This window comes from Camelus bactrianus, chromosome 13 (assembly GCF_048773025.1).
Source record: "Camelus bactrianus isolate YW-2024 breed Bactrian camel chromosome 13, ASM4877302v1, whole genome shotgun sequence".
NCBI classification, from domain to species: domain Eukaryota; kingdom Metazoa; phylum Chordata; class Mammalia; order Artiodactyla; family Camelidae; genus Camelus; species Camelus bactrianus.
Genome location: NC_133551.1, coordinates 68106795 through 68128811, shown reverse-complemented (window position 1 = coordinate 68128811; position 22017 = coordinate 68106795). Strand labels below are relative to the sequence as shown.

The following is a 22017-nucleotide window of genomic DNA, read 5'->3' as shown; positions in this document are numbered from 1 at the left end:
CATTGTCTTTTTCATTATAGCCTATTACAAGGTATTGAATATAGTTCCCTGAACTGTACAGTAGGTCCTTGTTCTTTGTCTAGTTTATATAGAATAGTGTTTATCTACAAATCCTGAACTCCCAATTTATCCCTCCCCACCCTCTTTCCTTCCTGGTAACGGTAAGCTTGTTTTCTAAGTCTGTCTCTGTTTTGTAAATAAGTTCATATGTGTCCTTTTTTTTTTTTTTTTAAGATTCCACATATTATATAGTATTTGTTCTTTCTGGCTTACCTCACTTAGTATGACAATCCCCAGGTCCATCCATGTTGCTGCAGATGGCATTTTTTAATTTCTTTTTTATGGCTGAGTAGTATTCCATTCTATATATATATCACAACTTCATCCAGTCACCTGTCAATGGACATTTAGGTTGCTTCCATGTCTTGGCTATTATAAATAATGCTGCTATGAACATTGGGGTACACATATCTTTTGAATCAGAGTTTTCTCTGGATATGTGCCCAGAAGTGGGATTGCTGGATCACAGGGTAAGTCTATTTTCAGTTTTTTAAGGAATCTCCAAATCGTTTTCTGTAGTGGCTGCACCAAACTACTCACATGGCTGCTGGCAGCACTTTGCTCCTGTGGGCTTGTGGACTGAGGGCTTTGGTTCCCTCCACACTGTTGGCAGGAAGTCCCCCTCAGTTCCCTGCCATGTGGGGCTGTTCATAACTCACAATGCGGCAGCTGGTTTCATCAAGGTGAGCCAGCCGAGAAGGCGAGAGAGAGAGAGATCTTTTGTAATCTTACCATGAAAGTCACAGCCCATCACTTTTGCCATTTTCCACTGGTTGGAAGGAAGTTGCTAAGTCCATCCTACTCTCAAAAGGAAGAACTTACACAAGAGCATGGACGCCAGAGGTGACAGTTATTGGAGGCATCTAAGAAGTCTGCCTACCACATACTCTTCCTGTATTTTCCTAATTCTCTATAATGAATGCACAGAATTTTTGATATGGAGACAAAGAACTTCATTACAAAAGTTTACACACGTGCGCGCGTGCACACACACACACACACACACACACACCGTGGAATATTACTCAACCATAAAAAAAGAATGAAGCCATGCCATTTGCATTGACATGGATAGATCTAGAGCTAATCATACTAAGTGAAGTAAGTCAGAGAGAGAAAGACAAATACTGTATAATATCACTTATACATAAAATCTAAAAAAATGATGCAGATGAATTTATTTAGAGAACAGAAATAGACTCACCAACATAGAAAACAAACTTATGATTGCCAAAGGGGAAAGCAGGGTATAAATTAGGAATTTGGGATCAACAGATACACATTACTATATACAAAACAGATAAACAACAAGGGCCTATTGTATAGCACAGGGAACTATATTCAATACCTTGTAATAACTTATAATGGGAAAGAATCCAAAAAAGAATATATGTATGTGTGTGTGTGTGTGTGTGTGTGTGTATAAACTGAATCACTTTGCTTTACACCTGAAACACTGTAAATCAACTATACTTCAATAAATTTTTTAAAAATAGAAAACTTTTAAAAATAAATAAAAATAGAAAATGTAATCATAAAATCCATGTCTTTATGGCCTTATGGAGTGAGTCCTGCCTCTCGGGGGAGTCTCCACTACAGTTTGATTCTGCTCCAATTAATTAGCATTTCTTCATGGGGATTTCACTCTCTGTTGGTCATTCACTGTCACAGAGGGGCTGCTCTGAACACTCTTGGATGTGCCTCCTGATGTACACATGCAAGACATTCTCTAGGAGTGGAATTGCTGGGTTTGGGGAGGGCTAACGTTTGACTTTACAAGATAACACCAAGTTGTTTCACAAAGTGGTTAACTTCCCATCCCAGGAGTGGGGTGTTAAGAGTCTCCTTTGAACCACATAGTCTATGGTGTTTTTCATCAGTCAAGTGAATATAAAACCCTCAATATTTTCATTTCCTTACTGATTAGTGAGGTGGAGTGAATCTTCATGTGTTTATCATCCATCTGTGTTTTAACCTCCATGAATGTCTGCTTATGTCTTTTGCTCATTTTTTTCTATTGAGTTGGTTGTTTTTTTCATGTTGATTAGCCCAGGTTCTCTAAATATTGTAGAAGCTAAGCCTTTGTCAGTTTTGTGCTGTGAATATCTTCCTCTTAGCTTACGCTTGTCTTTTCACTTTATAGAGCATTTTGATCAACAGAAGTTATTTATTCTCATCTAGTTGAGTTTATCAATCTTTTTTTTCTTGTTTATGGATTTTTTGAGAAAGGGCTTGTTTAAGAAAGGGCATAAAAAATGTCTCAGACACCTTTTAAAAGATGCAAAATCTCATTCATGATATAAAAAATCAGTAAACTAAGAATAGAGGGGATCTTCTTCAGCTTGATAAAGAATATCTACAAAAGGCTTACAGGTAACATCATACTTGATGGTGAGAAATTTGAAGCCTTTTCACTAAAGTCAAGAACAAAGCAAAGGTGTTCCCTCTCACCACTGTTTTTCAACATGATACTAAAAATCCTAGCTAATGATTAAGACTAGAAAAGGAAATAAGAGGAATACCTATGGAGAAGAAATTAAGGTGGGAAGCCCTATAAGAAGACCAGCAGGACCCCCAGGCATCACTGCTACTCCCTGCCAGCACCATCCAGTTCCCTGGCCCAGAGGCTCTATCTCACTTTTTGCCTCTGAACCGGCTTACTTACCCCTAAAATTCTGTTGGTTCCCTGAGCTCACTCCTGATTGGTTACTTCCTTCACTCCTGATTGGTCCATTTCCCTAACTTCTGATTGGTCTATTTGTAGTACTTCATTTACATGGAGCTCACTCCTGATTGGTTATTTTTCTCACTCCTGATTGGTCCATTTCTACAAGCTTGTTCCTAATTAGTCAACTTTAGTTATACCTTATTTGCATATGATGTTGCAAAGTGTAAACTGGCAGCCTATAAAAGCCTGTGTAAACCTACAGATGGGGTCCAGAGCTTGGAGTGCTAACTCTTCTGGGTTGTTGGTGTAATAAACCTGAGTTCTCCAACTCTGCGACTGCTACTTGGTTTCTCGCGGGGATCCGGGTTGTTGTCACAACTGAGCTGTAACACATTTTTTTTCTGCAACAAAAGAAATGAACTTGTCTTTGTTCACAGATGACATGATCATCTATGTAGAGAACCCAAAGAATTGACCAAAAAAAAAAAAAAAAAAAAACCACACACACACACAACAAAACCCCAAAACTTCTGGAACTAATGAACTGTTATAGCAAGATTGCCAGACACAAGGTTAATGTACAAAAATCACTTTCCTATATACCAGCAAAGAACAAATAGAATTTGAAATTTAAAACACAATAACATTTACATTTGACCCCCCAAATTTAAATACTTAGGTATAAATCTAACAAAATATGTATAAAATCTGACAAGGAAAACTTCAAAACTCTGATGACAGATATCAAAGAAGTAAACAAATAGAGAGCTATTCCATGTTCATGGATAGGAAGACTCAATATTGTCAGTTCTTCCCAAATTGATCTATAGATTTGATGCAATCCCAATCAAAATCCCACCAGGTTATTTTGTGGATATCAAGAAACTGATTCTAAAGTTTATATGGAGAAGCAAAGAAACCCAGAATAGCCAACATAATATTGAAGGAGAACAAAATTGGAAGACTGACACTACTGTAAAGCTACAGTAATCAAGACAGTGTGGTATTAATGAAGGAATAGACAAATGAATCAATGGAACAGAATACAGACCAGAAGTAAACCCATATAAATATAGCCAATTCCATCTTTGACAAAGAGGCAAAGACAATACAATGAGAAAAGGTAACCTTTTCAATGAATAGTAGTGGAACAAGTGGATATCCATATCCAAAAAATAAATCTAGACACAGACCTTACATCCTTCACAACTCATAATAGATTACAGACCTAAATTAAAATGCAAAACTATAAAACTCTTAGAAGATAACATAGAAGAAAATCTAGATAATCTCGAGTTTCATGATAATATTTGAGATACAACACCAAAGGCATGATCCATGACAGAAAGAACTGGTAATCTGGACTTGATGAAAATTAAAGTTTTCTGCTCTGCCAAAAGTACTATCAAGAGAATAAAAGACAAGCCACAAACTGGAAGAAGATATTTGCAAAAAGCCTATCTGATAAGGGACTATTATCCAAAATATACAAAGAACTCTTAAAGTTCAGCATTAAGAATATGATTGAAAAATAGACCAAAAACCTTAACAAACACCTCACCAATGAAGAGATTCAGATGGTAAGTAAGGATATAAAGAGATGCTCTGTGTATGTCCTTAGAAAAATACAAGAAAACGATGATGAGATATCACTACATACATACTGGCATGGCCAAAATCTAGAATGTTGACACCTTATTCTAGTTTTGATTTGCATTTCTCTTATAATTAGCGATGCTGAGCATCTTTTCATGTGCCTGATGGCCATTTATATGTCTTCTTTCAAGAAATGTCTATTTAGGTCTTCTGCCCATCTTTGATTGGGTTACTTGCTGTTGTTGTTGTTGTTGTTGTTGTTGTTGTTGTTGTTGTTGTTGTTGTTGTTGTTGTTTGATATTGAGTTGTATGAGCTGTTTGTATATTTTGGAACTTAACCCCTTGTTGGTTACATTGCTTGCAAATATTTTCTCCCAGTCTGTAGGTTGTCTTTTTGTTGTGTTTATGGTTTCCTTTGCTGTGCAAAAGCTTTTAAGTTTGACTGGGTTCCATTTGTTTATTTTTGCTTTTATGTCTTTTGCCTTGGGAGACTGATCTAAGAAAATATTGCTACGATTTGTGTCAGAGAATGTTTTGCCTATGTTCTCTTCGATGGTTCATGTCTTGTATTTATTTCTGGGCTCTCTATTCTGCTCTGACCTACATGTCTATTTTTGTGCTAACATCACACTGTTTTGATTACTGTAGCTTTGTAATATTGTTTGATATCTGGGAGTGTTATGACTCCAGCTTTGTTCTTTTTCCTCAGGATTGCACTGGCAAGTCTGGGTTTTCTGTGGTTCTGTATAAATTTTAGAATTATTTGTTCTAGTTTTGTGAAAAATGTCCTGGGTAACTTGATGGGGATCACATTAAATCTGTAGATTGCTTTGGGTAGTATGGCCATTTTTGAAATATTCTTTCTTCCATTCCAAGAGCATGGGATATCTTTTCATTTCTTTGAATCATCTTCAGTTTCCTTTATCAGTGTTTTATAAGTGTCAGTGTATACCTCTTTCACCTCCTTAGTTAGGTTTATTCCTAAACTTTTTTCTTGATGTGATTTTAAACAGGTTTTTTTTTAACTTTCTGATATTTCATTGTTACTATAAAGAAATGTAACAGTTTTCTGTGTATTAATCTTGTAATCTTGCTGAATTCTTTTATTAGTTCTAATAGTTTTTTTTAGGGGGGGTGAGGTAATTAGGTTTACTTATTTGTTTTATTTTTAGAGTTGGTGCTGGGGATTGAACGCAGGACCTTGTGTATGCTAAGCATGTGCTCTACCACTTGAGCTATATCCTCCCCACTAGTTCTAATAGCTTTTGTGTGGACTCTTTAGGGTTTTCTATATAGAATATCATGTCATCTGCATATAATGACAATTTTACCACTTCCCTTCCAATTTGGATACCTTTTATTTCTTTTTCTTGTCTGATTGCTGTGGCTAGGACTTCCAATACTATGTTGAATAGAAGTGGTGAGAGTGGGCATCCTTGTCTTGTTCCATAATTTAGTGGGAAGGCTTTCAGCTTTTCACTGTTTATTATTATGTTGGCTGTAGGTTTGTCATAAATGGCTTTTATTATGTTGAGATATGTTCCCTCTATACTCACTTTGGTGAGTTTTCATGTTGAGTGAATGTTGAATTTTATCAAACGCTTTTTCTGCATCTATTGAGATAATCACGTGGTTTTTGCCTTATCTTTCATTGACGTGGTGTATCACATTAATTGATTTGCTTATATTGAACCATCCTTGTGACACTGGAATGAATCCAATTTGATCATAGTGCATGATCCTTTTTATGGATTGTTGAATTCAGTCTGCTAATATTTGGTTGAGGATTTTTTCATCCATATTCATCAAAGATATTGGCTTATAATTTTCTTTTTTTATAGTGTCTTTGTCTGGTTTTGGTATCAGGGTGATGGTGGCTTCATAGAATGACTCTGGGAGTGCTCCCTCCTCTTCAGTCTTTTGGAGGAGTTGAGAAGGATTGGTGTAAGTTCTTCTTTGTATGTTTGGTAGAATTCCCCAGTGAAGCCATCTGGTCCTGGACTTTTGTTTACAGAGAGGTTTTTTGTTTTTTGTGTGTTTTATTACAGATTTAATTTCACTTCTAGTGATCAGCCTGTTTAAATTACCTATTTCTTTTTGACTCAGTTTTGGCAGGCTGTATGTTTCTAGAAACTTGTCCATTCCTTCTGGGTTGTCCAGTTTGCTGGCATACTACTATTCACAGTATTTTCTTACGATTTTTTTGTATTTCTGCAATATCAGTTATTATTTCTTATTTTGTTTATTTGGGTCCTCTCTCTTTTCTTCCTGGTGGGCTGAGTTAGAGGCTTATTGATTTTGGTTTTCCTTTCAAAAAGCCAGCTCTTGGGGGAGCGTAGAGCTGAGTGGTAGAGTGTATGCTTAGTATGCATGAGGTCCTGGGTTCAATCCCCCATACCTCGGTTGAAATGAATAAGTAAATCTAATTACCTCCCCCAAAAAACTAAAATAAAAAATAAGTATAATTTTTTTTAAAAATCAGCTGTTGGTTTTATTGATCTTTTCTATTTTTTTTTTAATCTCTATCTTATTTATTTCCCTTCTGATCCTGATTATTTCCTTCCTTCTGCTGATTTGGGGTTTTGTTTGTTCTTCTTTTTCTAATTCTTTCAGGTGGTAGGTTAGGTTGTTTATTTGAGATTTTGCTTGCTTCCTGAGGAAGGCCTGTATTGCTGTGAACTTCCCTCTTAGAAGTGCTATTGCTACATGCCACAGCTTTGGTAAGATTGCGTTTTCATTGTCATTTGTCTCAAGGCATTTTCTGATCTCCTCTTTGACTTCATCGTTGACCCATTGCTTCTTTAGTAGCGTGTTGTTTACTCTCCACATACTCATTTTTTTCCTCATTTTTCTCTCTGTGATTGATTTCTAGTGTCATACCACCTGTGGTCAGAATACAGCTTTACATTTCAATCATACATTTTTAACTCTATAAAATCTAGAATTAAACACTATTTTAATTCTCTCTCCAATCAAGAACCTCAAAATACTTCAACTCTTGTTACCCCTCCCAATTTACACTCTGCTCTTTTTTTTAATTCTTGCAATTTGGATATTTTAATAAACTTTTAAAATGCAGACAATTTGTTTTAGATTTACCAAAATATTTACCATTTTATTTGTTCACCATTATTTCTTACATCCAGACTGTGCTTCTGGCATCAGGTATCTCCCCCTTAAATATGTCTTTAGAAGTTCTTTGGGGAAAGGATGCTGATTTTTAAATATCAGTTTTTCTTCATCTAAAAATGTCTTTATTAAATTATGATTTGGGGGTACACAATTCTAAGTTAACAGGTTTCTTTTCAAAATAGTTTGAAGATATTATTCACCTGTCTTCTGGATTTCACTGTTACTGTTGGGAAATCTGCTCTCAATCTAATGATTATTCCTTTACAGATGGTCTTACTTTTCTTTGTGGATACACTTAAGACCTGTTTGTCTTTGGTATTCTCAGCCACTGGGGTGTGTGTGTGTGTGTGCGCGTGCACACGCACATGCAGAAAACAGAGTCCTTGGAAATTTCTCTCACTTCTCATGAGCTCAGCAATGCTTTAAAAAGTATATTCTAACCATGGCCAGTTGTTTTGTAAGAGGAAGTTCCTTCAGAGAACTGGGCTGCCACAGCTCCAGAAGCAGAAGTCTGTGTGATTCTTTGTATATGCACCACCCCGTGTGTGCACATTTGTTCAATGTAAACCTCATGGTGTACACATGACTCTATGCATCCATCCATGCGTGTGTCCTTGGTGCGCCCATCTTTCTGTAGTTTTCCTAGTATAAGTGTAAGCCCTCCGGGTCTTCCTGTCTGTTTCTCACTAGCTCCCGCCAACCTCACAGTACTTACTCCCAGGGTCAGGGTCAGGGTCAGGGTCAGACTGGCTGCCGTCTGGTGTTACACCTGTTGGGAAAAGGCAGAACGCTGGAGAGAGCAGTGGTGGGCCAGGCTCTGCCTCACTGCATCTCTCCATCCTCTCCATCTGTCTCTTCCACAGCTCTGCCCCCCAGGGCTACACATCCTTCAGCATCAGCGCCTCCCCAGGAGTGGGTGTGGATGTTGCCCACAGTCCTCCAGCCAAGAAGAATCCCACGGGTTCCTCCACATGGCCCCTGGGCCCAGGGCTGGAGGTGAACCTGAGGGTGAGAGCTGCCAGCAGTAGCACAGGTGACCAGAAGGTGAGTGTGGCAGCCTGGGCTGGGATGTGGAGGAGGAGGTCAGCGGGTCACATCGGATCAGCCACTCAGTCCATCCTGCACTGACCCCCAGCCCCAGCCCTAGCAGAGTCCCCTTCTCCCTAGAAAAGCTCGTGATGGCTTTTTTCCAGCTGTAGCATCCTCACGGACAATATGGGGATGCCAAGGGTGTATGGAGGTCAGGGTTTTGATTAAATTCATGCATCTAGTAAGCGTTTAATAATCACCTCCTCCATGCCAGGCACTGCCAGACACTGGAGATACAGAAAAGAACGAGAAAGGTGAGGTTGCAGCCCTCATGAGGTTTACAGCCTCTGGGTAAGAGCAACACAATGTAAACAATTAGAAGTGGTGGTGATGGCTAGGAAGACCACAGCCAGGCAGCGCCAGGCAGCCCTGGTCCTTGCCTGTGGATTTAGTTTTTTATGGCTGCTGTAACGAATGACCACACTCTATTGGCTTGAAACAATAGAATGTATACTCCTATACTTTGGAGGACGGAAGTCTCAAATCAAGGTGTTGGCCGGGTCACGATCCCTCTGGAGGCTCCAGGGGAGAATCAGCTCTTTGCCTCTTCCAGCTTCTGGTGGCTGTGGGCGTGCCTAGACTTGCGGCCGCATCTCTCCAATCTCTGCCTCCGTGGTCACATTGCCTCCTCCTCAGCCTGTCAAATCTCTCCCCCACCTCACTCTTCTTAAGGACACTTGTCTTGGGATTTAAGACCTGTCCAGGTAATCTAGGATGATCTCATCTCAAAATCCTTAATTCCATCTGCAAAGATCTTTTTTCCAAATAAGGTCACGGTCACAGGTTCCAGAGATTAGGATGTGGACATACCTTTTCAGAGAAACACCATTCAACTCACTGTACCCGCACTGACTTATAGATGGGTTCAACAGAACCTTCCAGTATTTCTGCAGAGATCTGGGCCAACAACCACTTGTTCCCAACAGGACAGGCCAAGCAGGCTCCCCTGGGGCAGAGGTGTTGCCTGCTGTAGGAACACAGACCTTGGGCAGCAAAGCTGGTCAGGGAGGATGCAATCAAGGAAAGCTTCCTGGGAGAAGTGGCAAGCTGAAGGATGGTACGAATGACCTGCTTAAGAGAGGGAAAGAGGAGTGAGAGCCCTCCATAGAGGATGTGGCCTGTGTGTACACTCTGGATAAGAGAGGGAGAGGCATGTAGTGGGGAAACTGAGGAAGATCTGCATGGAAAGAAAGGAGGGTGGAGGGGGAGATGGGGGAGAGAGGAAGCCAGAATTAGAGGGTTTTGCATCCGGGAGCTCATTTCTGGGGGTAACAGGAAGCCAATGAAAATATTTCGAACAGGAGTAACAAGACCACACATTGTGTTAGAAAGACCCCACTGGCAGCAGTGTAGCGAGTAGGTTAGATCCAGGTGGTAGACAGGGGACAGGGAGACCAGTCCGGAGGCTGATGCCACAGTCCAGACTCCAGGTGACAGTGGCTGTGACATTTCCCTGGATCTCCACCACCTACAGGACAGGGCCAGACACCTCAATGCGTCCCCTCAGGAGCTCCTCTTCTGCTGGGGGCAGCTCTTTGGTTTGGCTTTGGGAACATCCCTCCTCCATCTTGGTGGAAGTGTGGTTCCTGATGCCCTGCCCTCCTCTGGCCAGACTGGGCCAATCACCCCCGTCTTCCTGGATTTTGCACCTTGGGCAATGGGGGTTGGTGTTTCTTAATCTCAGCAGCACCTGCCCTAAAGAGACCAGCACCCACCCGAAACTCCGGCTCCCTAAATCCTCAGAGGGCTGGGGCTCCAGCCTCTCCAAAGTCTGGTCCTTCAGGTCTCCTCCCTCCCTCTGGCTTGCCAGCCACTTTATGTGGCTTATAACCAGCACTCTCCTGCTAAAATGCCTCTTCCCCCACATCCCCAGCTGCTGACTCCTGCTCCTGCTGCTGGACTTCTCCGTCCAAGACCTACCTCAAAGGGTGTCTCCCTGACACCACACAGGCAGAGTAAGCCCCCACATCCCTGGGCTCCCAGAGGACCCTCTTCTATGCATCACAGTCACTTCAGTGTTTTGCTACCCCTCCACTCCCACCAATGGAGGTGTTCCTAATAGGCTGGGAATCCCAACCTTGTCTCCTCAGCATCCTGCTCTCAGCTGGTACATAGCAGGCCAGTTGGTATTTGTTGAATGGCTAAGAGAAGTCATTAATGGTTTCCTTCTGTCCTACAGGTTCAGATTTCATACTATGGACCCAAGACTGCCCCAGTCCAAGCCCTGCTCTACATCACCGGGGTCGGTAAGTGATGCCCAGAATCTTGGAGCATGGCCCCCTACCCCTGCGCACACACACACACTCACACACACACACACACACCTGCAAGGTATCTTTCCCAAGAAACTATACCCTGAAGCTTACTTTAGACAGAGCAGAGAAAAAGGACAATTTCTAGCCAGTCATACATCTAGTAGTTCATAAATATTCCTTCCCCAGTCAGTGAAATGCAAATACAACTGGGAGAGAAGGCATTTGTAGGGAGCTCCAATTATATCTCAATATCTTATTTATCAGTTTAGGAAGTGGTACGTGGATTTTCAATATATGAGTCTCTATGCCTTTTGGAGACCTCAGATATTTATGAGGAAAAGTAGATGATGACACTGTCTTACACAGGAATATAGACCAATGTTCCCCAAATTCCTTTATTTACATCCTGTCTTCACCATTTTTGTTGCATCAATGATCTACATATACTCATACTTAATATTCTTTTTTAAATAAAGTATATTTTTAACTTGACCTCATGTTGAACAATAATATCATGATATTACTATTATATTAATTGTATGAACAGCATATGGATGTTTCATTTTCATTTCATTAATGAATTTCATTCATTTATTCCATTAATACACATTTTAATAATTAATGATAATTTATTATTATTAATATTATGTAGCATTCACTCTGTGCCAGGTGGTGTGCCAAGACTTTACACTGAAACCTTACAACAATCCAATGAAATTGGTAGTGTTTTATCCCATTTTATAGACAAAGAAACTGAGGTACAAGAGGTAAACAGACTTGCCCAAGGTTATGCAGCTGGTTAGTGAAGGAGCGAAGAAGTCCAGGCCACCATGCATGGTGCTCTCTGGTCCAGCACTGATCCGTGGCTATGGATACATTTAAAAGAACATCAGATCAGTCTCATACTGTGAGCTTATGAGGTCACTATATCACACCATGGGCATGCAGTGTCATTGGAATGACCGTGTAGTCATGTGTTCTGATGAGCAGGGAAGGATTTAGAAATGAGCATAGGCTTTCTCAGCCATGCCATTTGGACAGAGCAGGGTATGTTTGGGGCCATGATTCATCCCCAGTGCAGTCACAATACACAGAATGAAGCGCCAGGTGGGGCTGGAGTAATCACCATGTCCCTTGCCCCAAGGGGGCTGGAGTTGGGGCCAGAGACCTTTGAGAGCCTGGCAAGGTGTCCTTGCAGGGACTTCGCACCCAACATCCACTGGATGGCCGGGAACTCTTTCTGAAACCCCTGGGTGTGGCCAGGTGTGCAGGGTCTGGTTGGCATCACAGCTATGGCATGGCCCCCAACTCAAGGAGAATGGGTGTGGTCAGAAGCCCTGGCTCACTGTCTGAATTGCAGTCAAACTTCTTCGGAAACATGGGGGTATCTTTGAACCTGTATCTCCTCTGAAAATGAGGGAACAAAGCTTTTGTGCAGATAGTCTCCTGGAGGAAGGATTGTCCATCTGGGGCCAGGCTGAGTGCCCTGACCCTTTACCCTCGCCAACCCTCTCCTCTTACTTACTGGGATTTCAGAAATCTCCTTGAGCGCGGACATCTCCCGCACTGGCAAAATGAAGCCTACAGGAGGCAAGAAAGATCAGGTATGGCTCAGCCTTGACCGACACCCCAAATGCTCTCGAAACTCTACTGGGCTCTCCTTGGGCTCCCCCTGGTGGTGATGGGGTGAACAGCAGTCTATCTCATGTATCCTACTTTAATAGTAAAAGAAACACAATTTAGGAAGAACAAAACAAAAATAAGAAAATTAAAATCACCAATATCCATTACCGTTTTGGTTTATATAGTTCTCAGCCCTTTTAAAAAGCTAATTTTTCATAATTGTGGGCTCAGAGGACGTGCTGTCCGACAAACTGGAAACTACAGATTCACCCAGTAAATACATGGCAGAGAGAAAATTTGTAGGCAGGTGTCGACTCTGTCTCAAAAATCCCCTGATAATGACTGATGGGAGAGATTCACATGGGGTGAATAATAGAGAAAGGAAGACATGGCTGGCGTGCGGGAGGGAAGGAGCCAGGTAGGGGCAGGGCGTGTATGTTGAGGAAATATAGGGTGGGGGGGCATGTAGGTGATGAGTAATCTTAACTGGGGTACATTGACGAACCTCAGGATGTCCCTGAACCTCAAAGCTGCCTGCACAGTTTTATGCTGCTATGCACTCTAGGATGATATGACCTGTCAAAAATTAAGATCCCTTTGCGGGGTCAATCAAAAGTCGGGGGACGAAGAGGGAGGGTATAACTCAAGTGGTAGAGCGCATGCTTAACATGTATGAGGTCCTGGGTTCAATCCACAGTACTTCCTTTAAACAATAAATAAACCTCATTACCTGCCCCCCACAAAAAGGTTTTTTTTAAGCAGGGGGAAGAATTACAATTCTAGGAGTGGAATCCAACCTACCTTCCACTCAAAATGCAGTCATTCCCTGAGGGGAACGCTCTCCTACAAACAGAAGATGTCACCACTATTAGATCTTGCTGGGAGGGGCTGCTTAATTTGCTTTAATCTTTGGGCAGACAATAAGTGGCTGCTAAGAATAGCACCCACACTTTGATGAACGAGTAATTAAGAGTTCTCCTAAGAGTAACTATTTAGATTAGAATCTTGACACAAATATTTAGCTCAGTTTGATTTGCCAATCCAACAGTTTTTCAGAGCTGTTGATGTCAATTTTACTGTCTTGGGCTCCTTTTTAAAAGTGAATTGAATGTGTTTATGACTTTGAGAGCAGGCACAGAGCCCACTGTTGGGAACAAAAAACTACCTGATGTGGGAGCAAGGTGTGTAAATCATGCAAGGCTATCGAGGGGCTAGGGAGAGGGGGCTGTGCTTTCCCAAGAGTTGGAGGGACATAGGCAGGGTCCTAAGCGCACTGCATCTCTGCTGGGTGTCCACAGAGGACTTGGACCTGGGGCCCTCGTGGGCAGGGTGCCATCCTGCTGGTGAACTGTGACAAGGACAATCCTGATTCTTCCTCTGTGGACTGCACGGATGACCAGGTGTTTGACAGCCAAGGTAAAGACCCCCAAGAGCCAATGGGAATAGAGTTTTGTCTGTTCATAAAGCCCTGGGTCCTGAGTCTTGTAAAAGCCTGAAGAAATCGGAGTTACTGGAAGTGTGTTCTTGTTAGGATGTCTGTTATGTAGGTGGAGGAATGGACATGGGTCCTGGGAGGGCAAGTGACCCACTGAAGGTCACAGTGCAGCCAGGGACGAGCTGGGAACAGTGCTGAGTCTCCAAATGCCTCCTCCAGGGCTCAGTAGCCATGCCCTGGCCCACTGCCCAACCCAAACTTTTGCTCTTGGGTCAAACCTGGGGCCTGAGATAATTCAAAATCAAAGCCTGACATCGGCCCCCAACTCAGGTTAGAGCAGCCCGAGCCCCCGCTGTATGCAGTTCGGAATCTTTATCTCATCTGATCCTTCAGCACAGGGCTCAGATGTATGTATGGTCCTCATCCCCACTTTACAGATGGGAAAACCGAGGCATGGGAAAGTTAAGCAATTTGCTCCAGGTCACAGCTAGTAAGTCACAGGCTCAGGATTTGAACGCGGACATCCCTACACTGGGGCAGGTTTAGGGACACAAGGATGGTGGCAGGTGCAGGGTCTCTGCTGTCTCACCTCTGGGATGTGGCGGGGATGGAGGACACACTGCCCACCTGCCCTGGAGGAGGGCGCTGAGGGGGTGAGGTCCACTGGCCAGGGCAGCGGCTGCAGCCCTCCTGGGATGTTGCTAAAATAGCATAGAAATGGATGCATTTTGAAGCTGCCTGCAGCGGGCCTGGCCTGACGCTGAGAAGCAGCCTCTACATGGTGCCCGGCACCCAGTAATAGTCGCGTGGTCCGTATGCAGCCTTTGTGCTCTCCCAGGGTGCCAGGTGCTGTAATTAGCACTTTATATACACGAGGACACTCCTCCCTCCGCGTGGGCACTACGCTTTGCCCTGTCTGCTGACGAGGAAACAGAGGCACCAAGAGCTGAAATAACTCCCCCGGGCTAACACAGATCCCGGGTTCCAACCCCGCCAGCTCCAGTGCCCTTCACCACGTGGCCCGTGGCCAGCTTGGCTCCCCTCACACGTTTGTTGGCCACGGTTTGGGTTGGTTGACTTCCCACGCAGGCGCAGGGAAGGAACCTTTCCCCTCGCGTATTCCATAAATGGTTATTGAGCACCCACCTTGCGCTAGACATTGTTCTAGGTGCTCCTAGGAGCTGGGAACAGAGCAACAATTGATATCAATGTGGTCTCTGTTTCGCTGAGCTCACATCCTAAGCTCACTGGTGAGAGAGGACCAAAACCTTGCTTTAATTCTAAAATGAAAAATGTCATTTAAATACCAGAAAGAGTGTAAAGACAATAAAACTGGGCGACATGATGAAGGGTCTTGGGCTGGGTGGTGGTCTCACGGACATGTGTCTCAGGCCATGCCCTTCTCATTCTAGACCTGCAGGACATGTCCCAGGTGACCCTGAGCACGAAGACCCCCAGGGACTTCTTCAGCAAGCATCAGCTGATGCTCCACGTGGCCAAATCTGAGATGGACAAAGTCAGGGTGTTTCAAGCCAGTCGTGAGTTGTCCTTGGCTGTTCGTGTTCCCTTCCTGCCCCAGCCAATGGGTCACCACCCCTTCACACCCACTTTGGCAAATAATTCCCAAGTACCTACCATGTGCCAGGTTCTAAGAACCAAGGATGAGGCAGTGAGCAAGATGGACAGCTTCTCTGTCCATTGCCTTCTAGAAAGGGCACAAAATAGAGCCAAACAAGATGCTGTGTGGTGCTGGTGAGTGCAGAGAAGGAAACGACCTCCCTCCCAAGGAGTGTTGTAATTGTTCCTTGTGTGGCTGACTCTGTCTCTCTCTGACACACACACACACACACACACACACACACACACACACACACACACACAGGACTCTTGTTTGCAGAAGTTTCTGATTCCAAGCTGACTGCACATGTTATGTAATAATTTATTCTCAGCATCCTGCTGATCAAAGATATCAGTAACTTCTCAGAGGCTCGTGAGCACAGACCACGGAGGGCTGGGCTCCGTTCTAGGTAGAGAGCAGGGAGCAAAGAACATAACAGAGTCCCTGCCCTCCTGTTGCTTTCAGCTCAGTGGGTTGAGAGGTTGAAAGGGATGATGTGTAAAATCATTAAGTAAAACATCTAGTGCATCAGATGTGTTAAATGCTACACAGAAGAACTTAACGGGGAAGGGGAAGAAGAGGATGGGGGTGGCATCTGGGGGTGTGGGGAGAAGGTGATCGGGGAAGGCTTCCTCCAGGTGTCATATGGGCAGAAGGAGGGGTGGGAACAGCCACGCAGACACCCAGGGGAAGGGCACTCTAGGCAGAGGGAACCACCAGTGCAAAGGCCCTGAGGTGGGACAGTGTCTGTGGGCTTGAGGAAGGCAGAGAGGCTGGTGTTCATCACGCAAGGGTTAAGGGGGTAGATGACGCTGGAGAAGAAAGGCCACAGGGGAAGGGGCCAGGTCAGGGAGGCAGGGAATGACTGCAGCTCCTAGTTTGCAGGAGCAGGAGGCAGACCATCTGAGGGTTGTGCAGAGGCACAGCTTGATCTGACTTACTTCCATTCAAAGTTATTAGAATGACATTGGTTGGGCCGCAAACCTACTCCTTGCCTCTGCTGAGGTGTCACCTCCTCCAGGAAGCCTTCCCTGACCCTCTGGGGTTGCCTCCATCCCAGCACTTAGTGCCATCTGTGATTTTGACTATCTTTGCACCTCCCTATTCACCCCGGAGGCTGTGCGCTCCCTGGGAACCACGGCAGTGACTGTCTCCCTGGTCTTTCCAGGTGTTAGCTGAGAGCAGGTGCTCAGGAATGAATGAATAAATGACTGACTGAACGAATGAATGAATCTTAATGTATATTGACCTTTCTATAAAGTTGGGGATGGCTCAGGCACCCCCGTTACTCCATTCCTAGACCTCCATGGGGAGGCGAGGGGAATGTCCCAACTGAGGCTTTAGTCCCTTCCTCCTAGGGGAGGCTCTGTCCAGATGCGCTGTGAGGGGCCCTCATGGGTGACGTACGGTGGCCTTGGGAAGGTGTCACAGCACCAAAGAGAAGAAGACAGGATCTCAGAGGAGGGGACGCAGACCTGAGTGCCCCCTGTTCTCTCTAGCAGACAAACAGCCCTCCAGGTACAGCATGGTCCTGGGGCCGCAGCAGCCCTCTCACCCGCTGGAGCTCCCGGGCGGCCAGCACAGCACAGACTTCTACGTGGAGGGCCTGGCTTTCCCAGACGCCAGCTTCCCAGGGCTCGTCTCCCTCAAGCTCTCCCTGCTGGACACGTCCAACCCGGTAGGCCAGGATGGCGGCCCAGAGGGGGAACGGGACTTCCAGGTGGTGGCCCAGCTTGGGTGGGGGGTACAGAGCCCAGCTGGGGCGGGGGCTCCAAACAGCTGCCAGGAAACAGGTGTGGGGCCATGGCTGCTGTGACAGCCCCTCCCCTGCCCCTCCGCCTACAGGATCTCCCTGAAGCCCTGGTTTTCCAGGACAGCGTGGTCTTCCGCGTGGCCCCCTGGATCATGACCCCCAACACTCAGCCCCCGAAGGAGGTGTACGTGTGCAGGTGAGGGCCCTGGAGTGCTGGGGCCGGGGCCCAGACACACCTGGGAGAGCCCTCAGGAGCCCTGTGTTGGGGCGCAGGCCCAACACGCGCTTGTTGTGAGAATGGGGAAAAATTTGTATCCCTGCTGCGACTCGCTGAGGGCTGAGGCCGGCTGGAGCCATAAAAAGGCAGGAGAAATCGTCATTGTTGTTGATTTCACTGTTGCTCTGCTGCCCTGATGTGGGCTGAGGCTGCTTTAGCTCCTGGGGGCCTACCGAGTTGGCCAGACCGGGAAGATGAGAACCCTCAGTCCCCGAGCCAGGCTTCCAGGGCTCCTGAGAGTGTGACCTGTGGGCCTCCAGCACCAGAAACTTCTGGGCGCTCGTTTAAAACGCGTGTTCCTGGCCAACCTCGGAACAGCTGGGTCTCAACTCAGGGGACCAGGTCCAGCTGCATTTTAGTATATGTGCGATCCTGCTGCTTTTTCACAAGCTGCTCTAGAGAACTTCGGCATGTATCCTGCAGTTTGAGAACACCTACTAACTATGCAGGGTCTCAAGGGGACCCTCCTCTCTCCTCTTCCCATCACTTCGGGACAGAAGGGCTGAGGGTGTAAGTAATATAACCTGGTGCTCAGGACACAGGCCGAAAGCCAGCAAGGTCTGGGTTCAAATCCCAGTGCTGTCCCCAGGTGGTGTGACTTTAGGCTTTGACTCCCTCATGCTGTCGTGTGTGTGTGTGTGTGTGTGTGTGTGTGTGTGTGTGTGTGTGTGTAGGGTGAGTACCTGCTAGTTCCCCTCCTGGGTTGTTACAAGAGTTCAGTGATGTGGGGGAGGATATAGCTCAGAGGTAGCGCATGTGCTTAGCATGCATGAGGTCCTTGGTTCAATCCCCAGTGCCTCCATTAAAAAATATATTTTTAATAAATAAATTAATTTAAAAAAACAAAAGTTCAGTGAGATAAGCTTGCTGAGAGCAGAGAGGCAGGTGAGCCGGGGTCTCCATCCAGGCCCCAGGTGTCTCAGAGCACCCACCGTGCCCCTCCCCGGCTCCTCCAGGCCTGAGCTCCTGCTTCACCCCTAGAGAACCCCTAGGGGTCCAGCTTGTCCCATGGCAACCCAGCCAAGGCCACTGGCCACTGAATCAATGGCACTAAGGAGCTTCTTTTCTGCTCTTTCTAGAATATTGGAAAATGAGGACTTCCTGAAGTCAGTGGCTGCTCTGGCCAAGAAAGCCAGGTGCAAGCTGATCGTCTGCGCCAAGGAGGAGAGCATGGATGACCGGTGGATGCAGGTCTGTGACCCTCAGGGCAGGCTGGCCGGACACACAGGAGGCATATCCCTGACAGTCAAGGGACACTGGGGACCCTGGCTCTGAGGGCTGGGCCCATCCCCTGTCTAGCCATCCTACCTCGGATGGGCAAGGAGTTAGGAGCCTCTGAGGGTCCTCACAGACAGAGGCTCGGGCAAGTGACTCAACTTGACATTACTGTGGCCACAGCATGCCCACCATGGTCACCAAGATGAAAACCATGGTCCTGCTTGAAAACTCTCAGCTGACCTCAGGAAATGCTGCAAAGCTCAGGGGCCTGGAACTTAAACAGTCCCTCCAGTGGCCCTCCCTCCAAGCCAGCCATCCTGGGCACAGCCACAGCCCAGGCCACACCCCTGCTCCAGCAGGGTCCATGGCCCCCATCTCCTCCTTCTCAGCCTGGCTGCAGGGCCCTCTCCACCTGGCTGTCCCCAGTCTGGCCACACTGATTCACCATTCCATTGCTGCGCCAGGCTCCCCCATTGTGCTGTGAGCCTCCCAGGGGCAGAGATGGAGTCTCATTCAGCTCAGCGCCTGGCATGGGTGGGTGGGGGCGGGGGGGGCAGTGGGCGGGCTGTGCTGGGCGACTCCGCCCTCCCCCCTGCTTTCCCTTCCCACCCCCTCCCTCAGCCCTGTTCCTTCTCTCCCACCTCCCTCCCTATTCCCATCCCCCATGTCCAAATCCTACCTGTCCAATCCCAGCTCGAATCCCCTGCAGAAACTTCCTCGAGCTCTCCAGTGGGAATTCATTCCTCTTTTTTCTAAACCCACAAATAACACCCTCTCTTCCTTTCTCGTCATTCCGTCTGGGCCAAATCGGGTTGAACCAGATGAAACTGCTGATATGCCACCATTTTTTACCTCCAAGAATGACAGTTTCATGTGGTTCAACCTCATCGTCATTCATGTCCAACATCAATATCCATCTGCTAGAAGGTAGGACTTGCACCCAATTCATTTCTGCGCCCTCGCCCTCTCTGCCCCATGGGCTGGGCTGGGGCCTCATCCGCCCTCCTTTGGGGCAGGGCTACTCCCACCTTCCCCCGGGCCTCAGCTTAGCAGTGCTCTCTTCCAGAAGTCCCCTCTGACTCGTTCCTGTCCCCATCGCATCAGGAGCGCCTCTTGTGTTTCCACAGACCCCTCCCTCCCCTCCCATCACCTCCTAGTACTGGGTGGGGCGTGCCCTGCTCCTGGGTCTCCCCGGGAGGACAGGGCCCGAGGCTCGTGCACCAGGGTTGCTGGCACCCAGCCCAGGCACTCACCAGGAGCGGGAGTGAAGGGCGTGCCCGCGATTCCACTACATGTTGGTGCAAATACAGGACAATAAGCTCTGATTCCTGGATCCCCTCTTCTGGGGTTGAATAGCCCATGCAAATTTGCCCTTGACCACAAGAAGGGGAGAGTGTGGTTGGTCCCACACTCCCCATCCCTGCGCTGGGTGTCAAGACCCCAGCAGCATGTGTAACAGCCTCCCTTCCACTCACTCTGCACAGGATGAGATGGAGATCGGCTACATCCAAGCCCCACACAAAACGATGCCCGTGGTCTTTGACTCCCCGAGGAACCGAGGCCTGAAGGATTTCCCCGTCAAGTGCATGCTGGTACGTGCTGGGGGCACCAGCGCTGAACGCCCTGCCTTGAGGCCTCCTTCCTCATTACCTGTCTCCTGCCTCCTCCCCTACTGCCGAGCATCTGGCAGGCATGTGACCTGCTCTAGCAGCAATCTCACAGGTGGCCAGGGCATTTTGTTATGTGATGCGATCTGGCTCTGCCTTTCCCAAAGCCCTCTCCAGCCAGGAACTCACCTTGTCCTCAAGATAACCCTGCCACGGAGGTGGGCCAGGAGTGGGCGTCCCTGTTCCACTGAAGGTGCTTTTGCTGCAAGGTAGGGGTGGGGCCGGGACCAGAACCCTCCCCAACAACCAGCTGGAGGCTCTGTCTTTTGGGTGGGGGTCTGGCCTTTCAGGGGGGCTCATTCTGGGACACGGGGGGTTTTCAGGATCAGAGTGGTCATTTCCTAGGTGTGAATTAACAGGCAAAGTTCTCTATATGTGTTTGGGGAGGGGGCGGGGTGAGGGTGACATATTGGTGAGTCACGTGTCTTACTTGGCAGTTTCATGCAAAGTCAGAGCAGAATAATAACGATCGTGATGGTTACATTTCCTGAGCACACATTCTGTGGCAGTCACGGTGCTAACTTCTACATGAACTGACTCGTTTAATTTGTCTGACAGCCTCTAATGTGGATGCTATCAACAGGCCCATTTTTTAGATGAAGAAACTGAGGCTCAGGGAGGTGAGGCAGCTTTCCCGAGGTCACACAATAAGAGAGTAGAGAAGCTGGAATTCAAACCAGGCTGGTCTGGCTCCATGAGCGCCTTGCTCCTGGCTTTCCCAGGAAGACCCCAAGCCTGCATTCCGAGCCCTGACAGCCTCCTGACCTCAGATGCCCAGGGAAAACGGAGGCAAGAGTGTGGGGTGTGAGGTTTGCTGGGGTGAATGACTTTCCAGTGAGCACCCTGAGCCCCAGGGGGAAAGGAGGCGGCCCTGCCCACGCAGGAGGCTCTGAAGGGAAACCTGGGTTTAACTCAGCATCTTGTCCAAGTCTCACTCTCCTGTGCTGAGTGGTACTGATGCAGAGATCCAGCTGGGTCATGGTGTCTCTCTGCCATGGAATCAGGTCAGTCCTGTTTCAGGAGCACTGGGATGAATTTTCCAGCTGCTCTGAGACTTCGGCTCTTCTCGCTGGTGACTGTCCTACTCTGTTCAGTAGCCGCATCTCCAAGGCCAGACTCTCTGACATCACAAGCCAAACCACCAGGCAGACAGACAGACACCTCAGCAGAGGTGTCTTCACCCCTCCCACAGACAGCCTCGGATGGAGGCAGGCTCTTAGCCTTGCATGTCTGGGGTATTCCGACACAAACTTCTCAGGAAAAGAACTGGAATAAAAGTCAAACTCCTCACCAGGCAACGGCCCCATCTGTTTCTCCAGTCCCATCGTGGGCCACTTTCCCTCTCCCTCCCCCAGCTCCAGCCCTGCTGGCCTCCTTCCTGTTCTTCAAACATGCCCAACTTGTGCTCACGCTGCACTCTTTGCATATGCTGTTCCCTCTGCCCACAATGCTCTTCCTGGCTCACGCGTCTGGCTGCTTCTCAACCTTTGGGTCTCAGCTTCAATGGCCTCCTCGGTGAGGCCGTCCTGACGCGGAAGGACACAGCCCAGGCCCCTGGCAGGCTCTGCTGCTGCACCTGCTGGTTCCTTCTGGAGCCTCTGTTATAAATCAAAGACCTGTTTACTT

At 46.8% G+C, this 22017-nt stretch overlaps 1 protein-coding gene across 1 annotated transcript in view; it reads left to right on the top strand.

Annotated features, from left to right (window-relative positions):
• Window positions 1-22017, top strand: part of PADI4 (peptidyl arginine deiminase 4) — a 32561-nt gene that overhangs the window by 1616 nt on the left and 8928 nt on the right. Inside the window, exons 2-10 of the mRNA XM_010957468.3 lie at window positions 8320-8500; window positions 10725-10791; window positions 12337-12404; window positions 13722-13839; window positions 15271-15396; window positions 16976-17154; window positions 17322-17425; window positions 18586-18697; window positions 20209-20316. Of these exons, the coding sequence (XP_010955770.2) occupies window positions 8320-8500; window positions 10725-10791; window positions 12337-12404; window positions 13722-13839; window positions 15271-15396; window positions 16976-17154; window positions 17322-17425; window positions 18586-18697; window positions 20209-20316 (1063 nt within the window). The remainder of the gene's footprint in view (window positions 1-8319; window positions 8501-10724; window positions 10792-12336; window positions 12405-13721; window positions 13840-15270; window positions 15397-16975; window positions 17155-17321; window positions 17426-18585; window positions 18698-20208; window positions 20317-22017) is intronic.